This window comes from Pomacea canaliculata, linkage group LG5 (assembly GCF_003073045.1).
Source record: "Pomacea canaliculata isolate SZHN2017 linkage group LG5, ASM307304v1, whole genome shotgun sequence".
Taxonomy (NCBI): Eukaryota; Metazoa; Mollusca; class Gastropoda; order Architaenioglossa; family Ampullariidae; genus Pomacea; species Pomacea canaliculata.
The window spans coordinates 3058810-3083028 of record NC_037594.1 but is presented as its reverse complement, the minus strand read 5'-3'; the positions used below and the strand labels follow the sequence as shown (position 1 = coordinate 3083028).

The following is a 24219-nucleotide window of genomic DNA, read 5'->3' as shown; positions in this document are numbered from 1 at the left end:
CGTTCCAGGATGCCAATGGGTCTGACGTCCACACCAGCCACTTTCCAGAGGTTAATGCAGACCACCATGCCGAACTGTTTAATTTCAGTCCTTCTTGTGTACCTAGACGATCATTTGGTATACTCCAAGATAAAGGACATTCAACTGCGGGAGGCGCCATACCTTCAGGATGACGACAGTGAAGAGGAACGCCAGGGTGGTATGCTACTCTTCCAAACCATCACCACAGAACTCTTGTGACAATGCCTGTGGTGCCAGAAGTAACAGTGTCTGTGGTGTCAGATGACAGTACCAGAAATGACAGTCCCTATCGTGTCCGAACCGTGCAGATCGCAGCGACTTACCGCGAGACAGGCAACAAAGTCGCACAAAGTGTAGGATGAAACAGTTCGTGCGACGCTATGCCATGGCAATATGAATACCATGGATATATTTTTTAGTTGCGGTGATCGGTGACACCGTAGATGACACGTAAGCATTGATCAGTTGTTTATTTTGCTAATTGTTCATTTTTCTTCAACTTTACCGCGGCTGCGTCCAGAAAATGTCATTGACAAGAATGACACACGAGGTGATGGCTGACAACAGATGTCAGCACTCACTCTTCTTCAGTCTCTGTTTGATTCCTCCTGAGTCCTTGTGCCTTTATTTAGGATGGTGATGGCTGCTGGCACGAAGGACCTCTGGTAGGCAGCTTTTCTTATGCGTGGTACCTTATAGCGCCTGCCTGAGGGCAACAGCTGGAAGCTGGTGTGGAGAGGGTGTTTCAGGTCCGAAATGATGTTATGTGCCATCCTTCTGACTGAAAGTTTCTGTATTAAAATTAACAAGCTAATATGCTCAAGGTACCGATGGAGTCACGAGTCTTTCTAGATAATTCGAAAAAAAAAACATCAAACAAATTTCTAGATATTTGTATCAAGTATTTAAAAAAAAAGAAATGAACCGTAAATATTAATACGGACAGTAGAAAAGTAAAATATGTCATTGCTACCATTATTGATGTTGTTTTATATATAATTTCTCCGTTAAAAAAAAAAAAACAGAAAGATTGTCTTAATAAAGTCGGCAAACAATCCGACCCTAGTATCGAAAAATAATTTTCCATATACATTTAGAAAATGTCAAAACCAGATTTGATTTGTGTCAGTTTAAAGGAACTTTAACCCGTCTCTCCGTGACACCTGCCTCTTTAGAGGATAGTGGAGATGGCAGGTTAATGAAACTTTTGCCTACATTGTAACAGATGGTTTGCTTTGTCACTTTTTATTTCTATTGTGGTATTTGAATGTTGCTTAAATTTTGAATTATTCTGTGTATGATTGAATGTTGCACGCGTATGTGTTGTGGAATAAAAATGTAAAAAATATATATATATTTATCAGTGCCGGAGATGAAATTTGAATCGTCAAGCCCCGATCCTCACGGTCTCAGTCCAGAAGAAAAAGGAAAGAGAGGAATGTGCAGGGGCCCGGTTTAGGACGTGCAGTGATCATCTGACGGAATTGCCGATGGTTGGGGCGGCCACTGTTCACTGACCGCCGACTGACGCCTGGCAGTCTGACTTCCCGCCACGACCCTTCGACCCCGGCGACCCCTCGTGACTTTCAGGACCCCATCCACACCTTTTTTTCTCCTCCAATCCGAGGTTCTCATGCTTCTCCCCACCATCCTCCCACCTCTCCCATCGCTTTTTTTTTTAATACCCCGTGTTCAACTCCTCCTCTCGGATGGGTGCGCACATGTATAATGGAATGCTTCAGTCAGAAAAACAAAGATAAAAGGAAGGAGGGGATTCTTTTATTAAACGACTTGTAACTTAATAGCGCAATGACGGCGCCAAAGAACTGGCGTCCAGGATGATAGATGATAGGTCTGATCACGTCGCCGATGAATGTTGTAGGGGTGAGGAGCCATAAACGGTCTTGGACAGAAAGATCGACGAAGAAACCAGGAGACCCCATTCGAAGATCGATCGGCAGTCTGTGAGTAACTCTTACAGTAGGCAAGAGTGATCTCCCATGGAAAGAAGCGTCACTTCCTGCAAGTCTGTTGTTACCGTGCTGTCAACGGTACGGAGCCATGGTCATTCAAAACTTTCTTCGTGTTTTTGTGGATTAAATAATCAAAGCAAAGTAGAGAATCAAATCGGAGCATGGCATGTTCTTCTTTTATAATACGTGGCGTCTTCAGTGCTGCGAGGTGGAAGCTTAAGCCGATCATAAAGAACAAATGTCGCCCTCGTAATGTTCTTTCAAGTCAACAACAGACTTCCAATAAATGTTTTACTTATATGCTTTTCATTTATTTATGTTGTTGTTGTTGTTGTTGTTGTTGTTGTTGTTGTTGTTGTTGTTGTTTTGGCACAATCGTCCGCTTCCCACACTCATAAAAAGACGTTGCCGTTTCCACTTTGTTTTATTATTTATCGGCTAAATTGTGACTGACGCTCGGCATCACACCCTCGTTCTCGATCATGACGTCACAACAGTACTTCACTCACTGACAGGGCATGGCAGGCGTCAGATCCCAACGGTACGCCCTCGGAGTTAATTTAACGCCAGTTATTTCCCCTATCGGCTCTCGCGTCGTAAAGATGCTTTTTCGTCTCGCGAGTTACGATGTATGGCCGCGGCTTCTGTGTGCACTACGTCTTACGTGGGCGTCCACCTGTCCGCGGAAGTAAGGGACGCCACTCGTCGCATTATCCCCCGATTTACGAGCACGTCGCGGGCTTAATGAGGCACATAAAACCACCCTATCGCCCCTCGCGCTCGCGCCTGCGCCGTAACTCATCGCCTGTCGTCATAAGCTAATATTCTGTCGGCTGCTTGCGAGCATCATGCAAAGCACGCGCGGATTGTCGCCCTTGGTGCTGGTGCTGGTGCTGATGGTGTTGGCGGCAAGTTGTAGCGCCATCAGCGCCTGGCGGAAGAGAGATGTCAAGACTACAGATTGACCGCCTGCATGGACTGAGAGAAATGGCAGGTCACGTGACCAGCCTGAGACTGACGTTCCATGTGTACTGGAGGAATACAAAGAGCGTCCCTCGACTGCAGTTCTAGAACCACTACATGTACTACAGGAATACGAAGTGCTGGTTATAAAACAAGTCACGTGACAGGCGACAAGATGTGCAACGGCCGCAACATGCCGCCGACACGCCTCATTGCCGCAGCAGGGCGCAGCGGACGCTGCACGCCTCGGACTACAGGGAGAGATGATGAGGCCACAGAGGGAGGCGGGTGGTCGCACCCTTTCCTAACTCCTCGTAAAGAGAGTGCCTCCTACTCCAGGGGACGCTACTGCCGCGGGATAACGGGTTGTAACAGCGGGCGACTTCACGGGCTGTGTAGCAGAGGGCAGCCCTTGCACTGAACGCATCTTATCTACGCGAGAGTCTGCGCGAAAGGGCGAGAGATAAAATTAGAATCAGTTCACCCAACGGGTTTATGTGCTCGTTAGTAAATACAGTGTTCCCTCGTTTATCGCGGGGGATCGGTGCTATGACCAGCCGCGATAAACGAATTTCCGCGAAATAGGGACATACATGCAATAATAATATATACATGTTAAACAATATCATGTGAGTGTAAAGTAATATATTAATCATGGTATTAATACAGTACAATAACAAATTAGTGTAAAAAAATTATAACTTTACTCAAAGAAACCCAAAAAACTAATGCGAACTGGCTGCGAGATGGGAGATAACAATCATGGCTCGTCGTTTACGCATAGCAATGGATTTCTGTTACACAATTATTTCTTTCTTTCTATCTACAAAATAACCATGGTATTTTAATAGAAATACTCATACAGCTTCATTTTTCGTCTTTTTCCTGTTGAAATATCGATGGTATTTTGTAGAACGATAATTCCCAGCGCGGAAGTATCGATCGATACTTCACTCAAAAAAAAAACCGCGAAGTAGTGAATCCGCGATAGATGAACCGCGAAGTAGCGAGGGAACACTGTATACCGCAGAAAAGACGAGACAGAGAAAAGGATATGACGGAGAAACTCGGACACTGAAGTCTACTGATGCTGACAGCTGACGAATGATACACAGCCGCAGTCTCTGAACCACAATCAGGTTCATCGCAGGTTACAAAAAAAAAATTCTAATTGCAATTTTCACAAACTTATAAAAATCCCATGCTCCACCTTCTTCACCCCGAAAATGCACACACTCACAGAGTTTAAGTGAAGCAGTCATCGTGTACAATACATAATAACCATCTAGTGCCGATGATGATGACGAAGACATGCACTGGCGTGTGTGCTCGCCTCGTTGAACACACCTGCTGTGCACGTGCACTAATCCTCTGCTAAGCCACCGCGTGCGCAGCCCGTGTCACGACATGAACCACTGATCAAAGGCAGTATTGCCGACCAGGTGATCCTCGCAATCTCCCCCTCTCCTCCGCACCCCCATCCTTCATCACCAACTTAAACCGCCATAGAAACATTCTGGCTGTGAATGGTCGCTTTAAAGGGATTGTAAGGGCAAAATAAAACTGCTTAGAATCTCGTAAAGAGTAGGATCAGTTCGAATCTCGTCTATTTTCGTGTCTGTTCATGTGGAAAAAGGTGAATGGTTTACAGGATGTTGTGTTTAATAAGAGAAAGTACACCGGACTCTTTCGTCTCTTTCGTCCTCCGATGACATCAACTCGATGCCAGTGACAGCTGATGACATGATATGGTTGGACATTGATCATAGTCATCTTGATTGTTATCACTAATATATATCACTAATCCAAGTAACCCCACACCACCGATCATTTGAGTTCAAATCCTAACAATGACCGACACTTCCTGTCGCTCGCTGACGTCACACAGCACACCACAGCCTTTTCACCGCCGTTGTAGCAATATGAATCGTTGAGCCATATGAATCGTTGAAGCGAGGCATTCGAAGAGAATGTACTGAACCTAACAAGAAATAAAATACTAAAAAGTTAAATTTAACAGTTGATAAACAAATGAAACGTTTAGGTTCAAATTATTATAGCTTGCAAGTGATGTGGATAGTGGACTATTTTTGTTTGATATCCCTGCGCGAGTGGGTGTTTGATCGTCTGCTAAAGAGTAAATACACGTCAAATTTAAATAAAAACAACATGAAAAAGCTAAACACATACAACTCACGCTTTATTATTGGTTTTGATTTAGTAAAATACCACGAAAATGTCTGCTAATTCATTCAACAACCCTAGAAGATCCATAGTTTCTACGCATGAGCATGCCTCGCTTCAACGATTCATATTGCTCAACGATTCATCCCGCTACACCGTCAGTCTTTACTACACCTTTAAACTTTGTAGCCCACGTGAACTACTCCACTGACACACTTAGTCATACATAAATGTAGAGACCTCCCTAAAGGATCGGACACACGAGAAACGCGAAACGCAGTTTGTTTCCCTAGACAGCCGTGCTTTCCCTGCTGGCCTGTGACCTCTTTGCTCTTGTTTGCAGCCTCCTTGTCGTTTTAGAAGCCGTTATAAAGTTTTGTGTCGTAACCCAGCCCCGCTCACGAAATTGGAAATTAAAGTTCCTTTCCTCCCTTCCAGCTCACTTTTCACGTGTCAACATCTGCTTCGTGGAGTCCTCAAAAGAGGAAAACAAAGACAAACAAAAGAAGATATTTAAAGAAAAAAATTTGCACGATAAAATTATTCAGTCATAAGGTGGCCTCTATTATGTCATTAGGTGAATGATTGTGAATGATCTACCCTCAGTCTTTTCCGCTTGCTTCAGTAGACCGAGTCTAGCAAAGCTGTGTGAAGGCGATGGGTCATCCAGTGGTTTCAGGAACGACACTCGGGACATTGGATGCTTGGTCAACATTGCCGGTCAGCAGGTCCAAACTTGTTTACCAAAACATTGCCAATACATTTTCCAACACAATGGACATCATGGTCCTTCGAACTTTGGATACGTCGACACTCTTCCAGCTTAAGAACGGTTTTAACTGATGCCAACCGGCGCTGATTACTGATGGCCCACGTGTTTATTATGGGAGATGTTGTGCTGGTTACTGTTGTCTCGCTATTTAATCCCCTCTCAAAACTCATTCACTCCGTTGATTCCACTCAGTATTTCCGCTCACTTCAGTCACTCACTCCTCCCATCACAAAACTCACTCACTCCATTGATTCCACTCTGGGTTTTTTTCCCTCTCATTTTAGTCACTCAGTCCCAGTTGATTCCTAACTTTCTTCATTACACTCACCTGCTCTCTTCTTTTTATTCACTCCATACAATTCGCTCATTTCCACACTCAGCCCTCACCTTTCTTCTCGCTCATAATAAAAAAAATAATAAAAAACCGCTCAGAAGGAAGAACACTGAATGACCTACCCGTAGTACTCTTGTCGTCAACCACAATGACCTCCAACAAAAGGTCAGGTGGTGTCCGCGTCAATACACTCATCACCGTCCTCCGCAGGACAGAGCGAGCCTCGTTGTGGGTGCAGATGACTACGCTCACTGGACCCACGCTGCCGAGATCCGTCGAGACTTGGCGAGGACATCTGCACGAACAGAGAACAAGACACTTGACGTGAATAGATTTTCTGTCGCACGACAGACCTTTAGTTAGGTTAGTGAAGCATGCAGCTGGAGCTGCACCCACACACACACACGCACACAACACACGCACACAACACACACTCACATGCACGCGGTCGTACAGACGGTGCTGGAGGTCCTGCAAAAGCCGAGCGCGCATCGAACTCCACCGGCGCTGGATGGCGCGTGCTGCGAGAGACCGAGGACACTAATAGCTTTTGATTAGCGAGGTTAATTGTGTGCAGCACGGATGAGCAAATGATGGGCGCAAGCAGCACATCGTCACCTACATGAAATGATAAGCCAATGGGAGGAGGAACCTTTCGGATCTTATCGCTCTCGAGATCGAGGGCTTTGTCTGATTAAGAGTCGTCTGCTTCTGCTTACTCTCCCGCTGCTCTCTTCCATCATCTTTTTTCTCGATCAGATTTTTTTCAGATGCAGCTTCAGATTTGTGCCTCTACTCCATAAAAATTACATTTTACTCATTCACTGTTATTATCATGGTATTGTCAGTATAAGCATAGAATCCAGCAGACTGTAATATGATGGATACGTAGAAATAAGGACATATATATTATTCATGCCTATATTTGAAGGAATTGAATCCGTGAATAAGTTATATATATATTATACAGGTAATAAATATATATTAGTCATTCATTAGAGGTTTTGTAATCACCCCACGTATCCATTATGTTCGAAGTAACCAGCTTTATCCTATGCACAATGTTGTGTCATATTTAAATACAACAACACTCTCTCCCAATCAATGCTTGAAAATTCATCCTTCTTCATTCATCCCATCGAGCCATCCATTTCACCCTCTATCAATCCATTCAGCCGTCATTTAAACTCCACTTCTTCATACCTAACCGCTATCAACGCTAACGTTAGAGTGACTTCCCCTTTCACGCTAGTCACGTGACCGGAAGGTCGACCTCGCTTGCGACAGGGGCTGTGGGAGGGTGGGATCGAGAGGAGACCCCAGACGCCATCAATTCCCCACGACGTTCACAACTAGTAGACACGTGATGCTCGCGATACGGGTGCATTCCAGTGCCAGCATCCTAATCGTTCGCAGGCTGCTGGCGAGACCACCCGTAATGACAGCCCCTGCACCCTACTCCTGTGACCGAGCTCTCCTTGAACAGTGTGCAGGTGCTGGTACCTCGTGACCCACATAAAGTCAACTTCTCTATCTACTGGCGCAAAATATGTACGAAGTTAATGTCTGAGCAAACTGACGAGGTTAGCTTATTTCTGACCTCCACGGGGTCAAGGCTTGTCAACGACTTCCGTTTTCCGACATTGTCGTCCAAATTACAAATGACCAGCTTGATTAATTCCAGTGGGAAATTCACGATTTTTTGTATACAATTAGAAAATTTGATTATTAAATAAAGCTTTGTGGCCAGTAAGGACAAGAATACTTTATCCAGCTTTAGTCACGGGTGTGATTCGCGTTACCGCTACACGACTTTTTTCTTAGTCTATCCTGCATGTGTTTTGTGCTTTTTTAAAAAATAAATATTTAGTTCATTAAATCGAGAAGTGAACATCTAGAGTTGGAGCCTGGATTAACGGTTGACCTAGGGTGGTTAAAGGTTAGGTTAGGGGTCGATTTGATTTTTACAGGTATACTACAGACGGGTATATGCACAAGCTTCTGTACGCAGGTGCACAGGTAAGTACGGACACACGACGACACCGACAAACACACAAACAGACATTCACTCTCACGCACGCGCACAGACACACAAATGCATCCACATGCTTCACATCAGCAGTCTGCCTCCCAGCAATAAATTGCAGCTATGGCCCACTGCACCCCGATGACATCGCAAAAGTAAGATGTAACAGCATTGTTAGCCACCCAACAACTCTCTCCTGGCACCTGCAATGACATTTACGAATGAGTAAAAAAATGTGGCTGCAGGGTGGAACTACGTTGGAAGGGTTTGGGGACGCAGCCTCCCAGCCCTTTATGTTTCCGCACCCGGAGTGTGGAGGTTAGGGCAGGTACCAGGAGGGCGCGGGAACCATTTTGCCGATGAAAATCACCAGACCCTCCTCTGCGCGCCCATTAACGCGGAGAATGGCTTTTCCTTCTCATCGCCGCTGTTGTATCTTCTTCCTCCCGGCCGAGGCGAGTCTGTGCGCTTGGTGAGATGGAGAAAAGCTGCAGACGGTCGTGCAGCAACAGCAAGCAGCAGGGACGAGGCTTGCGTCACGTCGGTGGCTGAGATGCGCGGGGTGGGAAGCGACAGACTGCTTTGATGGCTTCGCTGATCCGTATCTGCCACGTGGGAGAGGTTGTCGGCAATTGTTTGATCTCTTACATGCTTGAGAGATTGCTGCCAGGATTGGGCGCAGGACGTGGACCCTTCCTGCAGCAGCTGGCTGAACAGCTAACCGTTCACTGATTAGTTTTCCTTTTCGTGGCAAATGAGCGGTAGATACGTATCGGTTCTTGTCTGCGTCAACGGGTCGAACGATACGTATCATCAGGTAGCCTCACACGGGCGTGACAGTACAGGAAGAAACTTCAGTTATGTTTCATTCACTTAAGGTCAAAGGGTATCATGTAGGATGAGAGTCTTCTTAGCCAAACACTTGTTGTCACACGGATGACAACGGACAGTTGCATTCAAAAATTTGCCGAAAATATTTGGTTTGGTGGGGTGGATTTATTTTCATACTTTTGTAAAAGTGTTCGCGACTCAAAATTACCTTTGTATGAAAATAAAATCCACCAAAACCTCTGTTTAAGATTAAATAATAGCTTTCTCTCATGACCAGTCCGTTAATTACTGTGAGGCAGATGCCTTTGTTTGGAGATGAGGCTTGATTGATACAAGTGACGGACATCATCGTGTGTAAATTAGAATAATTTGACAGTCAACGAGCGCTCGTGCGTGCTGTACATCTGTCTGTGCGCGCGCTTATCCTTCCTCCATCCTGTAGGTAAGTTCAGATTCATGGATCATTGCATGTAAAATACAAATGTGACATTGCTCAGCCTCCATTTCCTTTCATGGCGATACAGCCAAGAGTCCTTCAGCGTCACTCGTGATACCCGTCAACAAAAGTCGTTGTCCTGAGCCGGTCAGAAATCCTCCCGCCTGTCAATCAACCGCCGGCGCGTGCTGCAAATCCCACAGCAATATGGACCGACGTTTCACTCGACAAATTCTAAAAGAAAAAGCTTTAAAAAAAACATAAAAGAAAGAAAAAAAGGGAACGAAAGCTTCTAGGCTCTTTTATCCCCTGCAGCCACGCGCCAGCTCGCGTCGGTTCGGACTCCGGGTACAATCAATCGTAATTTCGATAAAACAACTCTTTGGCAGGCGGGTCGCTACGTTCGTTCTCATTGGAGCCTCCATGAGAGCTGACTGGCAGTGGCGACACGCGTGTTATTGCATTATTTGTTCCCTCGTGGCGACAGCGCACGGGAGGCCACAGCTGAATCACTTTGCCGTGACTCACGACAGGCCCTCTCCTCTCTCGGGAGCAGCGCCAGATGAAAGGCAACGGCAGAAGGTGGACAATGGAGGGTGGGACGAGGGAGTTAGGAGGTACCGTCAGGCTGTGCAGCTGGGTAACACTCCATGCAGCTGCTTGTTCGTACCGAGTGCAGCTGCGGTGAACCGCAGACGCCGGTCGCTGATTGGTCACAGGCCCGCGCTACGTCACGAAAGGAAACAAGGGGAGCTCATTCAGGCTCGTGGAGGCGGGATGGGGAGAGCTCCTCGGGGAAGGCAGGAACCGTAGGCACGGATGATTTAACATAAACGATTTCTCTTCTGCGAAAAAAAGTTATTTGCATTAAGCCGGTGACGCTCCTTATGGGTGACAAATCAGACTTTTATTCATGACGCTAATTTCCTCTTATCCAGAGTTCTCTCCCCTTCCCAAACTGCGCACAGGGGGCAGGAGGCTACGGTCCAGAGTTATCAGGACCTGAAGTGTCGGTGATGACGTCATGGTAGCTCAGGCGTGACACAAGACACTGATCGGTTGCCAGGCTAATGTGCCTTGGTTCCTGCGCAATGAATCCCACGCAATCCAAGAGAGATTTGCTACCCGGGGTAGGTCAGTAGGCAGTAATTACTTCACGAAGCATTTTTAACTCCTGGTGGAATTTTTAGAATAAAGTCTCGCGGTCACTGTTTCCACCAAAATTCCAAATCGAAGCACCTCAAGTGTGGTTTATCCTTTCAAAGTTCGATAATTTATTGCACACTGAAAGCTTATCCCACAGGTCTGATTAGATAAACCTAGCACACATTTTGAAGTGACCATCCTGTAGAAAATATTTTCAAAAGAGAAAGGAAGAACGGGTTAAGCAAGGAAGAAAAGAAAAAGGAGAGACGGCATGGATTCCCCATCACAGCTTCAGGAAAGAAAGCAGAGACTTAAAGACCAAAAAAGAAAAAGAAGAAAATGGAAGAAAAACATACAAAAAATGAAAGAGCAAACAAAAGAAGAAAGGTGTTGCAGACACCTCATATTTTATTCCTCCACCAAATACCGTCGCCTGCTAGACTATAAACCACCGCTACCTTTGGTGGGACTACAGCAAAAGTCATCATGAAGGTTCCTATCCTCCCTGCCGCCATGCCGACACTTTTTTATGTTTTCCTTAATCCTTTCGTCATCCTTGGGATATAAAAAAAATACAGCAAGAGAGGCAACTCCTGACGACTTTGTGAGTTCGGTGTGAAAAGTGGATTTCATGTAGCAAGAGAGAGAGGACGCATCTGTTGTGCACCTGCCGGCAGCATGCATGAGGGGAGGTTATGGTCATTACTTAGCTAAGATGCTAACAAATGTGTTGGCAGGGCCATTCACATTTACAGCTGTTGACCAAACGCCTCAGCAAATAAATAAATAAAATCTGATCAGACAACAAGACATAGTCCAACTGTATATAGTGCCGAGGGAGATTCAAGATTCTAGAAGTAGTTATCCCCGTGGTAGCCATACATCTACTCCATAGCTACAGGCACTGGGGTCTCATGGATAGACAGCATGATAGCTAAATGTCTAAGATAACCTAGAACATTAGAGATAATACTAAACTCAATAAAATAAAATAGAAAAGTGAGAAGAAAGAAGGCATAAAGCTGGATAACTTGCTTATCTCATGTGTTGAAATGTTCGACTCCAAGCCCGAGGGCGGTTTGCAGAAGTGTTAGCATCTCTATTGCCATTCGCATCACGTGCACACAAAGTCTCGAGGAGCAAAGGGACTGCATTTACTTTTACGAGCGCTTTTATGAATGGAAAAGGGATACATGAACCATCGTGAAGCCCGCCCCTCAACTCCATTAAAGTCAACATCTGCGAACCTGGGACACGAAGCGAAGGGAAGAACTGTTGGCCATTACTGAACCTCTACTGGCTACTTAACACAGCTACAAAGCTTTACTTACTGGCTTGATGCACATTTTATCACTATTGATGATGGTATACGTTGATGACCCTCGTACGAAGCAGTTGTGTGAGTGTTTGTTTGCCATCGTCTATGAAGTAACAGCTACTACACCTGTAATCGTCTTGTGAAAGGCTTTTATCTGTCTGAAAAGAGACCTTGGTTGACTTCAAAGTTGCGATATGTCGCAAATAAAGAAAATGTGTTTTTTTTCTTTTTCACCTGCTTCAAAATATGAACACTAAGCACTCACAACCTTACTAAAGTATCTAGCAAGCTCGCGCACATTTCTCTGGAATCATCGTATTCGTTTTGCAACATCCACCTTCATTAACGGCCTCAAAACTGACATTTCAAATGAATCACCAAGTCCAGATGCACATCCGGAAGTAACCGGGTTATTGTCCCTTGACGCCTGCGCAACGTTTTGAAGCATTTTTATCACGTGCTTTTCTTTTTGCGCGTGAGTTCCGCTCAACAATGCGTCTTGATAATTGTCTCCCTTTACTGCTTGCAGCTGTACATCGTTAACTTGAGGTTATCCAGGTTAATTTATTAATTATTAATTAGCAAATATAAAAGTTGAAGATTAACAGATATTTTATCCTGATTTCAGAGATAGGTCCAATAGTTTTGTAGCTAATTTCCAGATAATTTTATACTTGAAACTGAAAGATGGATAAAATGATTTTGAAAGACCAGCTCACCAGCAGCTAGGAGCTAAAACACTTCATCAAGTGATGTTTAAAACTTGATCATAAAAAAGTTGGAAAGTGATGGATGTATGGTGAACCCACATCACAATCACAGCAGCCTGCTTGGTGTGGGACTCGCAGTTTAAATGTACTCACAACAACAGCACCGGCAAACGGTTTGGCAGCCATGTGTCGAGCTGGTCGAGTCGTCTGTTCTGTGTCATGGACTGGCGAATGTTCAAAAATGACTGTTATTGCCCGCGCTGGCTGCAAACTGGAACAACTCACAACTCAAGATGACAGTTGCGAACATTTTTTCGCGGTGTGGAAGATTTCATCTTCTCCAACACTACCCTCTGTTCCTCGCCACTCGCTTCAAGCATATTATTGCCGGGACAGAACCCGCTGGCCTTTCTCAAACAGAATACAGAAGTCACAAACAATTGACATAATATCTCCCAACAAGACTAGAAGATTTCATGGTCTGGAGCTGTGGAAACCGGTGATGTAACTGAAATGCAAACTGGCAACTTAATAGCCCTGAAGATTTTAACCAAGTATGAACTGCGAGAACCATCGTTCTGACGGGTGGTTAATGAGGAAAGCTCTTTAATAGCCTCAAAAGCATCCCCGGTTCTTGTTCCCTGAGACTGCCAGAAGCAGAGAGTCGACAGGGCGATCCAAACCTTTGCATGTCGGTCCTTAATGCGGAGAAAATTCTTCAAAGGAAATTGCCTCTGGAACTGTGTGTGTGGCTGACCGCCTACAGGAGCATACAGTTATTTCCCTTTGCACGACAGAAGAAGGGAAATGCAATCTCTCGGCGAACTGCTGGAGCGACAAATTATTGCCCCTGCTTATGCAGCAGTTGCTCATTGTTGAAAGACAGGATTCACACATCTCCCTTAGTGCGCATGCCTGTCCTTTTCCCGCTTTCCCCATAAAGTTCACAACTAATGCCTGTATTGAATATTCAATGTTTTCGATAATCCTTTACGAAAAAACATTGGAGAGGGACAAAGGATCATTATGGATCTGGTCTTAGTCTGAGACCGGATGTGGACCGACGGCAGCGACACGTCAGCATTGGTCTCGTGTGTACAGCAAGCGTCAGCAGCTCCCGACTACAGTCACCTGCTGATTACAGAAAACATCAGCATTGGCTTCCCAACAGTGATACGAGGTTTTAATCGGTATCTGTGGGTAGCTTATCTACCCAGCCTTGGTGTGTAACAGTCTGAGTAAGTGTGTGTCATAAATACTAGCCTGGTGATTAAGATGGTGTTAGGTGTCCTACGATTTCAACTTTGCCCTTACTTTCTCTTGGTTTTATTTTGACTATTGTATTTATCGTTTATCGACTGGACACAAAAGACACAAAGATGGCGTTTATACACATCCATGATTTCCCATTTGCAAACACGTTTAAAATTCAAGTGTGCTTCAAGTCTGTCAATGTTGGCAGCTTTCATCTGCCCAGCTTCTATTGTAGTTGGCACGACTTAGTTTAAATTGCGATACACAGATCGATGACATGCAAGCAAATAATATTGACAGTTCGATTCTAAGGAAAAAAAAAGGGATCACACACACACACACACACGAACACACGAACGGACGTCAGATGATCTGACAGTCAACACGTTTTCAGTGCCAATAGTTGTGGAGTACAGATGTTGGACTCCATGAAAGTGGACCGAGGATGTGAGTTCTGAACCCTGAACACCGAGATGCTCCCAGGTGCGGACTTTCGTTAAACCACTTCACACGTACCCCTACCCGCTCCTCCCATCCAACGTCCTAAACACTTCATCGCCTTCTCTCCCCCTCCACCCTCCTCCCGGTTTTCACCTCGAATCTTCCACCTCCCCTTCCCGTACCCTCCGGGCTCTCTACTTAACCTGCTGCCATCTTGCGGAGGAGCTGGGCAAGCTGCCAAAGACAGCTGCTGCTCGCTGTGCTCCCGCCTAGAGTTACCGCCGCTGTTGTTACCAGCTTGGCGCTCTCGTGTTGTGAAAGACAACAAATTGCAGGCAGGCGAGGAGGACGACCATGTAGAGAAAAGCAAAAAGAGCAGACATATTTTCATTTTTTTTCTTTCCCACCGGATGGAGAGGGGAACGGTTTGGGGATGGGGAAGTCTGTCTTCCAGCAGACCTTTCTGTTTGACTTTCTCTCTTGGACCGCGCACCCAGGGCTCTACCCTTAATCCGATGTTTTCCGCCTTCATGCACCTGGCGATTCGAACCCTTAAATCCACTCCTCCCACTTCCAGAGAGGTACTCCCTCTCAAAACACCCACACACACACCACCTCCACCCACACCTGTCCACCTCCACCAATGTTCTCTGTCGCTGGTGTTTACAATGAACTCGTTCCGATGCTCAACACTTCGTCCCTCCAACACGACGCAGCCCCTTGTTCCTCGTGAACCCCGAACTCCAACACGCGAACCCTGTGGGTCCAGGTTGCGCTCTGGCTGTTGCAAGCACGTGGGCCGTCATGTGTGATGGATGCGCGAGCTGCAGAAAATGATTCAAGTGGTATTCCGGGCCCCAGCCAATTTGCATGCAACATTTCCTCGGCACGTCACTGGCAGCCAATCTGTCACAGAAATCCGCGTTTTTGCCCCTCGCCGCCCGTGACGGATGTGAGCGCTCGCCATTCTCACTTCCTGATCGACATTGCAGCAACAAGCCATTCTATTCAATGCTTATAAGGCTAACCGTGCGACAAGGTCTCTCTCTCTCGGACACAATCTATGATAGTTATTTCTCTCTCTCTCTCTCGACTACATGCTGGAGGTACATGTTTGCCTCTCCTGTCACCTTGGTAATAAAGAAATGTTGCTTTCATGTTATTTACTGCTTGAAGGTAAACTCGTTGTTTATTTATTTTTTTTAATCAGCCTACTTCAGTTTTTTAAAACTAAGTCCTACACTAAAATCTAATGATCTTGCTTCTTTCACATAAAATGCCTTCAGTGTCATGGATAGTCTTCGCCATGTTGACCACAACAATGACCAAGAGAAGATAACTAAAAAAATGCTGGCTTTGCTTGCCAAGAGGGTCTTGGTGTTATTAATGAGAATATTTGTCAGGAAATTCAATGTTTTACTATTTGACAATGAGCTGCTCTGATTACATTTTCCTTGGTAGTTTATTTGAAGCTGAAGGATGAAATGTGAGGCAACACTAACAGTCTAAATGTCCAAAATGTCAAATGTCAGATGACAAGAAACCAAAGTCATGTTGTTGCCCTGAGCTCTTAACAATATCACAACAATATCTGAACACTGGCAACTTCTCTCAGACTTTTGACACTGATCATGTTTTGATGATGCTCTGTGACTGAAAGTTCTATTATAATTGATATCTCCTACAATGTTATAGATATACTTTGGGGTTAATTTTAATCACACCAGCGATTTATTTTTCTGTTTATCTATTATCTCCATAATAGTCAAGGAAGAAAATGGATGTCGAAGTTTAGACCTAAGCTCTCGGCTTGCGTGGAAAAAAGGAAACTCCGATTAAGGACGATACTAATAATTGATCATTAACTTTCCCTTGAGCTAGACCTCTGCCCTGAAGATGATTAAGATGACAAACTAAAATGCACGCCCTCTGCTCTGGTTTCACTTTTCTTTCTTTGTTGAGTCTTCTGATGTAGATTGAGACATTGTAAAATATAGAGGACAGTGAAGCTGATACGGAAGATAAGTCCTATCTCCTTTTCAAGTAAAACACACGAGGTGGAGACTCCAGCTCCGTACACTAGGTGGAGAAGATGAAGGTTAGCGGTTCGCATCTCACCCGGGTTAATGAGTAAAACTTCACCTCAACAATGACCCTGGACCCTGCATGTTTTTTGTGATCATTCAAGTGTATCGGACCCACAGAAAAGTGATAACAGGCACAGGGAAAATCCTCTTAAGCAGAACCGACAGGCAATGTAGGGTGGATGAGGGTGAGGGGCAGTGGCGGGGTGGAGGAACGCTTGTCTCTAGACCACAGGTACACCAGAACCCACCACGTGTGTAAGACAAATGTGCCCAGCTAGCATAGCGATTCGTATCTGTAAGCCCACCCCAAGGGAGGTGAGCTAGCAAAGCATGAACTGAATTAATTTTCAGGAGAAGGAAAAAAAGCTGGCTACCGTCAAGATTTCAAGCCTGCCTTGCCAACCCTTCTTTTTTCTTCCTTTTTTTTTTTTAAGGAACTTGCTTCGCTAAAGATTTACACCCGTCGGCCAGAGTTGGCACTTCTGGTGTTGATGCTGGAGCTTTTTTTATTTGACTTACCGGTGAAGACTTTCATCATTTTGTTGGATGTGACATTTCTTCTTCTTCCATATCGTCATAGTCTTTTCTCCTTTTTCCCCCTTTCTTCTCCCCCATCCCGTATTCGTTCAGTCTTTAAATGGTATGCAGAAGACAGCAGTCCTGATACTTAAAAGTCTATCTAAAGTTTTTATTGACGGCTGAGTGGAGCTCAGTGTAAAATATTATTTCCTCAAATCTGTGAATCTTTTATCTCCCTTACCCCGTTTCCAAGACGATAACTTACAGCGCAGCCACTCAGTAAAAAGAGGTTAAAACTATCACATCACGGATGCTCAACGATAACCCATAATTACCTCGGAGATACATAATATGCACCTGCGAGCCCATTATCATCACGGAGATAATATGCACCTGTGTGCTCATGACCACGGCTCCCTCTGGCGACAAGTAGATGTTTGCACATACGAGATATCACGGCAATGGTGGGGAGACTAACTAGAAGACGAAAGGATTTTTTTTTTTTGGCACAAATTTTACGAAATAATATCCTGCTCTATGCTCAGTTGATCCGCTTAACAACAACAACAACGCCAGCTTTTATTTCAAGATGCTAATCACTAGATTCCCTCGACAGGCAGAAGTGAAGAAAAGTTAAAATGTGTGGTTTTGCACTTCGCAGACATTTCTTACAGTCCCGCCATCATCTCGAGTGCTACACGGCAGTAATTTTAAGACAATAAAACAGAAAAAGTACTCGTGGTCCGCCGAGTGCTGGGCTCGCAGAACGTGCAGTCAGGCCCGATAACTCTCGTCGCTACTCTGCCGCCTCCTGTGGGTTACGTACCCTGGTCTTTCCTCCCTAATGGCGAGTGTACACCGGCACTCTGGCACAGACACTGGCAGTCCGAGCGAGAGAAAGGTTGAGATGGCAAACACGAGAGAGAAAAAAAAAAAGAAAAGGATTGAGAGGTAAAGGAAGAGCAAACGAGTTTGAGTGTAGGTAATTCTTCTTCTTTTTTTACTGGATAATCCCGGAAACAAGACAGTCGTTCTCTCATCTGTTAATAAGTAACATGATCGCAGCAAAGTTTTCTCTTTATCGACTAACATTACCTAAATCAAGGGATTGTTATTTATTTATAGTTGGTTGAAAGAAGATAGGGAGCGGTTGTGTATGTCCAACAGACAGACTGACAGAGTGAACGACTGAAGAGAAAGAAGAGGGACGATGTAGACACCGTTATTCAGACGTGTACTCGAAAGGCGAGCCAGAAAAAAGCAGGAAATGGGTTCATTCTTGGGTGCCTCTGTGTGCATTCATTATAAGCCCACGGATCTGACAATCGATGATGGAAGGGGAAAACAAAGAAACAAAAAGTTTAAAAAACGTTGAAAAGAAAGAAAGAAAAAGACCATCACTGACTCGCCAAGGAAAGGAAACCCGGGAGAGGGGATGCCACACAAACAGAGGCCTCCATTACATCATGACTATCAGAACACAGGGGTGGGTGGGAAGACAGTTATCACGCACACACTCGCGCGCACACACACACGTGGACACACACACGCGCGCGCACGCACACAGAACCCGGCCAAGAAGGAGCTCAGACTTGACTCGTCATATAGGATGGGTGTTGAACTGAAGAGGGTTAAGTTGTACACACACACACACGCACACACACACGCACACCAACGAGAGCGTGTTTGCGTGACAAGGAGCTCTTAACTCCACTGCCCAGCTCTCCACTGTGTGGGATGTCGGGTGGCCTCACTTCACTGCTCCATTGTTGCTAGCCTTTAAATAAATAAAAAAATACACGAATTCGTGATTTGTTTTACTCTCTCTCTCTCTCGCTGTATGCCCTTACTTCCATCGACTGATTTGTTAGAAAACCTAAAAGCCATCACGTGTTAAGGAGACTGGGAGCAACATTTTCTGAGGAATACACTTTTTAATATTTTATGTTCACCTTCGACATTTTCACAATGAAGTATTTACTCAGTAGATGCTGTACACGATGAACTCGTACAGTTGCTGCTAAACGAAAAGCAAACCCTTAGCTCGTCACAACTTTCACAATCTCGCTGTGTAGAGGAAGCTTCGTGTGTTCCACTGAGGAGCAGGAAGTTGCTGGTTCGTGACCTGTTCAGAGCTATGGTGTGACACCTTCTCTTGTCCATCCAACCACTTTTTAGTACAAACGGGTGCCTGATAGTTTTAGTTTATCAAAGAAAAAGCCGGCAGAAGGAGAGAGAGACTGCCTCTTAGGCACAGTGAACCACTCACATTCATTGCACCAAGAACCTTTATTTCCAAGAGACTTTCTAATCTTGCACACGGATATTTCATCACGCTAAAGCGAGACTTTGTTGTTTTGTTTGTCCTGTTTTTGTTTTTTTCTTTCACTCCTTCCTTTCGAGCGCCCCCTACAATCGAAACAACGGGAGGGTGAAGCTGTACAGGGGCCGTCACTCTTGCGTCCTGCCACGTGACAGCTGACATCAGACACCGGTAAAGCGGAGCTTGCGGAAAACCCGGAAATCAGAAACCCTTTCAATGCAGTGTGAAAACAGAAACCCTGCAACAGTGAACTGTAATTTCCGACTTAGGGAGGCGAGATCAGGGCGGCACGGCTTTGTGGGTCGAGTGTTCTAGAACAGGAGGGCGCGCATGAGCGCCTCTGGACCGTTCTCTGTTTCCCACTGTGTGTGTGAGAGTGTGAGTGTGTGAGAGAGTCCGTACGTCGGTTGGTGGCGCATGGGCTGAAGCTTCTGTCCCCGCTACAGTAAGAATTGGATGCTGTGGATTCGTATCTCGGCTCCGACGTACCTCCATATTGGCAACATAAGGCTCATCATTCCTGGGTCGCTTTAACCTGCTCGCGACATCCCTGTGAAAATCCTCATCACACCTCGAGTTTCCATGCCGACACCACCGTCCTTTCACCGCCCCTCCTGTCTAAAGAGAAGTGTTGCTTCCTTGTTTTTTCTTGTCTTTTTACACATCCTAAAGTGACTGCACGGTGGTGTCACCCTTCCTCAGATGTCTGGAACCTCTGACAACAGTCGAGGGCGAGTTGTACAAACGCAACGATCACACAGACGCTCGGTCAGCTGGGACATCGGAATAACAAGAACATTTACACAAATAACTCCTTTACAAATCCGACTTTGGTGCTAAAACAAAGACACGCCGGGAAGAAAAAGGAAAGAACAAATAATTACAATGATTGGGGCCCACAAAAGGAGAAGTTGTAGGGGCCGTGACGTCTCAGCGTGATGTCACTAACGGTTCCTGTGTCTGTAGAACTCGTCGCAGACCCCACTTTCTCTCTGTCATTTCTTCCATTCTTCCTGTTTCTCTTTGTTCTTTTTTTTCTTTGATTCTTTTTTTAAATTTCTTCATTTGTCTCTTTTTGTTTCTTTCGAGTCCATCTCCGTCCTCCCTGTACTTCCTCTGGGACTGGAAAGTTCCGCCACAAACAAACCAGAAACGTTGCATCCAATTAGCGAAGCAGACACAAGCAACATGTCAATTATGGCAATTTCCCATGGTGGCCACTCTCCCTACTTCAGTACATAACATGTCTTCCACAAACGTCTCTGACAAGATTTATTTCACAAAACCCTGTTTGTATTTTTTATTGTATTCTTTTATTGGATTGGTTTGTTTTATGAAAGTTTGGAAATCGTACTTGCTTGACAACCATCGTTATAAGACAAAAGAATATCCGCAAGAAAGGGTCAAAGATCACTGGCTTGGTCTAATTCAGTTCTGGTTCCATTAGCTACCCGATGTAGTCACCCCACTGTAGTCACAGACTCAAACACAGACGGTCATCTGGTGCCATGGTCAACATTGCTGTCAGTCGCCTGATGCCAGAGGCCGTGAGTGTAGTGGACCGGACAGACAGCTGGCCCTCCAGCATCCCACTCAAGACAAAAATCGATCCTTTTGTAGGTTAATCGGCGACACAGGACCGGCAGGAGACATGAACCTACTATCTCACAGTCTCTGATAAGAGATACATCAGTCAGCTCTCAGCTCCTGCCTCCCTTGACCGTGTAACGGTTGTGTTCAGAAAAAATAGGGGCTGTCCTATGGCCCCCAGTCTTGTCTCGGTGTTACTTGGCAGAGACAGGGGTGAGAATTCCACTTGCATCACAAAAGATTTTAGACTTTAATTTTGTCCAAAATTCGTCTGGTAATAATTGTTAATTCTCTTCCATCCTTCCCCTAACCCTAAAAAAAAAAGTTAGTACAGGATGTAGAAGATGGTTGTAACAACAACTAACAGCCGTTCCTAGCTACCTGCAGCAAGAAACTATTCAGCACTTCCGGAGTTCGCTGGAAAGTCTAGCAATCAAAAATGCTCTCCCAGAGGAGGAGGCAAAATGCACAGGAAGAGCACTCGAAAAGGGAGGTAACGCTTGTATCATTTAAGGGCGTTTTTCTGTGTTTCTGGCTAACATTTCTCCAAAATGGGGCCGGAAACACGTGCAGTGGAAATATTTTCATATTTTTCTCCTTTTTTGATGGGGGGGACTAAAAATGGGAGGAGGCACTTAAGTGGGGAGAGTGAGGGAGGGTGGGTGAGTGGAGTAAGAAGTGAACAGGAGGATGACAGTGATCCTAACCACCATTTTGTCGACGGAAACTGTTCACACGCGAGTTCATGGCTCTGCACGTGTGCAGATCTCCCTGTGGGGGTGTGTCCTACATGAAAGGATCACTTGGCACCAGAAGACGATGGGGAGGGATAGAGCGGGTGGGTAGTAGGGGGGAGGAAGGCTGATGGCTGATCGTAGAGAACATCAAGATGTCGCTTTTTTGTCTACAGTTACATAGTCTTTGTGATGCTGTCATAAAGCTTTGCACACAGACACGCGCGCCCACACACACAAGCGCTGGTACCTTCAGATATTTGAGGTCCGTGGTGTCTGTTAGGGTTATGCCATAGAGTTTTGTTTTTTTGAAATTTCGTACCTCGTTCATATCTTCAGCATCGCCCTCATCTTCCTTCTTTTTATCATCGTCATCAACATCATCATTTATTATAATTACTACCCTGTTGTGACCAGTCAATGACCGCCATTCAGCATGAAACACATCAATTAGTCTGTGTCCACTCTCTGGCACGCAACACGTTCATCGGTCGATGAACAGCAACTCAGTCGACGAAGAAATTGAAAGGTCAATACAGGAGACAATGTTAAAGGTCAGCGTGAGTAGAAAGTGATTGTTTTTAAATTCATGGGTTTAGGGTTTAGTTTACTTAAGCTAACAAATCTAAACAAATATTTATCACTCGCGAACGAGCCAACCTTTGGATGTCCCTCTCATCGTGGTTTTAGAAAAAGGTCAAAATATCTTTTTCCAGCGACATCGCACTTTGATGATCGGTAAATGTTTCATTTACATAAACTCGAAACTTTCCTATTCCTACGCAATTCAATGTTTTTAAAGGGATACTCAAGGCTTGTGATAACGATGTGGCGACGGTCAAACGTTTCAAAACTATATTTAGTTACAATTACAGAGCACGAGAGCAATACAGGAGAAATAAATGATTCGTTTCTCACTTAATTACCACTTAATAGCACTATTTCGGGTCTTTTTCAGTCTTGGTCGTATGTCATAATTTCTTGGACACTGCCCTACTTCATTTTGTATTTCTTTCTTCATTTCTTTTCTTCTTGTTCCTTTATACCTCCCTTTATGTCCTCCCTCTTCATCCTTTGAGACTTCTAAACAGTCAGTCACAATGAAATGCTGCAACACCAGGGCCCACGAGCCAAGACCAAACTCCTCGACCTCTTCAACAACAGCTGGAACAGCGGCCATGTCCCACAAATCTGGCGAGAGGCAGACATGGTGCCCGTCCACAAGAAAGGCAAAGACCGAGCGAAGGTGGACAGTTACAGACCCATAAGCCTCACCAGTTGCGTGGGCAAGTTAATGGAGCGCCTCATCAACACCAGATTATCATGGCACTTGGAAAAGAACAACATCCTTACACCAGAACAAGCAGGCTTCAGACAACATCGCTCAACTGAAGACCAGGATGCATACATTGCCCAGAAGATCGAAGATGGTTACCAGGACAAGAAGCACACGCTGACGGTGTGGATAGACATGGAAAAGGCCTTCGACAAGGTCTGGAAAGACGGACTGAGGTTGAAACTCCAAAAGTGTGGCGTAACCGGCTGTATGTACCAGTGGATCTCTCAATACCTGAAAAATAGGAAGGCCAGAGTCCACGTTGGTGGAACATACAGCCGAAAGAAGACGCTGAGAGAAGGAGTTCCTCAAGGGGGAGTACTCAGTCCTACCCTGTTCCTTGTCTTCATAAACGACATCATCAAGGACCTCCCCCGAAATGTCCAAGGAGCCATCTATGCAGACGACCTGGTCCTTTGGTGCACAGAAGAACACCTGACAACTGCCAACTACCGACTCCAAGAGGCGCTTAATGTCCTGCAGGACTGGACGAAAAGGTGGCTTGTCAAAGTCAACCCCAAAAAGACCACCTACACTATCTTTAGTCTGTCCACTAGGGAACAGAAGGCCACTCTGAAGTTCGATGGACAGATTCTCCCACTGGAGGACAACCCTACCTACCTTGGGGTAACCTTCGATAAGAGGAAGCCTCAGACCAAGAAGGTCGAAGCCAGAGCCAAGGTGCGACTTGCAATTATGAAGAAGTTGGCTGGCACGAACTGGGGCGCGGATGACAGAATCCTCAAGAAGCTGTACACCGGAAGAGTCAGACCAGTCCTAGAGTATGGCATGACAGCATGGGGCACAGCAGCAAAATCCAACTTTGAGAAGGTTAGCAAGGTTCAGAACCAAGCAGCCAGACTCATCACTGGAGCCATGAGGTCTACGCCCATACAAGAACTGGAGACAATCACAGGGTTGGAATCACTTGAGGACCGACGTGACACAAAGATTCTCGTCCAAGCCGCCAAGTTCAAGAGACTTCCAAATCACCCCATGAGAAACAGACTGGCTCAGCCGACGAAGGGAAGGTTGAAAAGGGGAAGTTTCATCCACCAGGCTAGGATCCTTGAACGAAAACACCGAGACATCTTGGAACACGACCTCAGAGAGATCCCCCTGTGCCGGACAAACCCAGCATGGAATGAAACTGCTTTCCCCCTGATTCACTGCAGCATCCCTGGTGTCAGCAAGAAAGACTCCCTAGACGCTGTGAAGAAG

General features: G+C 45.4%; 1 protein-coding gene across 1 annotated transcript in view; it reads right to left on the bottom strand.

Moving 5' to 3' along the window:
• Positions 1-24219, bottom strand: part of LOC112564391 (polypeptide N-acetylgalactosaminyltransferase 16-like) — a 57422-nt gene that overhangs the window by 18450 nt on the left and 14753 nt on the right. The window contains exon 2 of the mRNA XM_025239164.1: positions 6370-6542. Within this exon, the coding sequence (XP_025094949.1) occupies positions 6370-6542 (173 nt within the window). The remainder of the gene's footprint in view (positions 1-6369; positions 6543-24219) is intronic.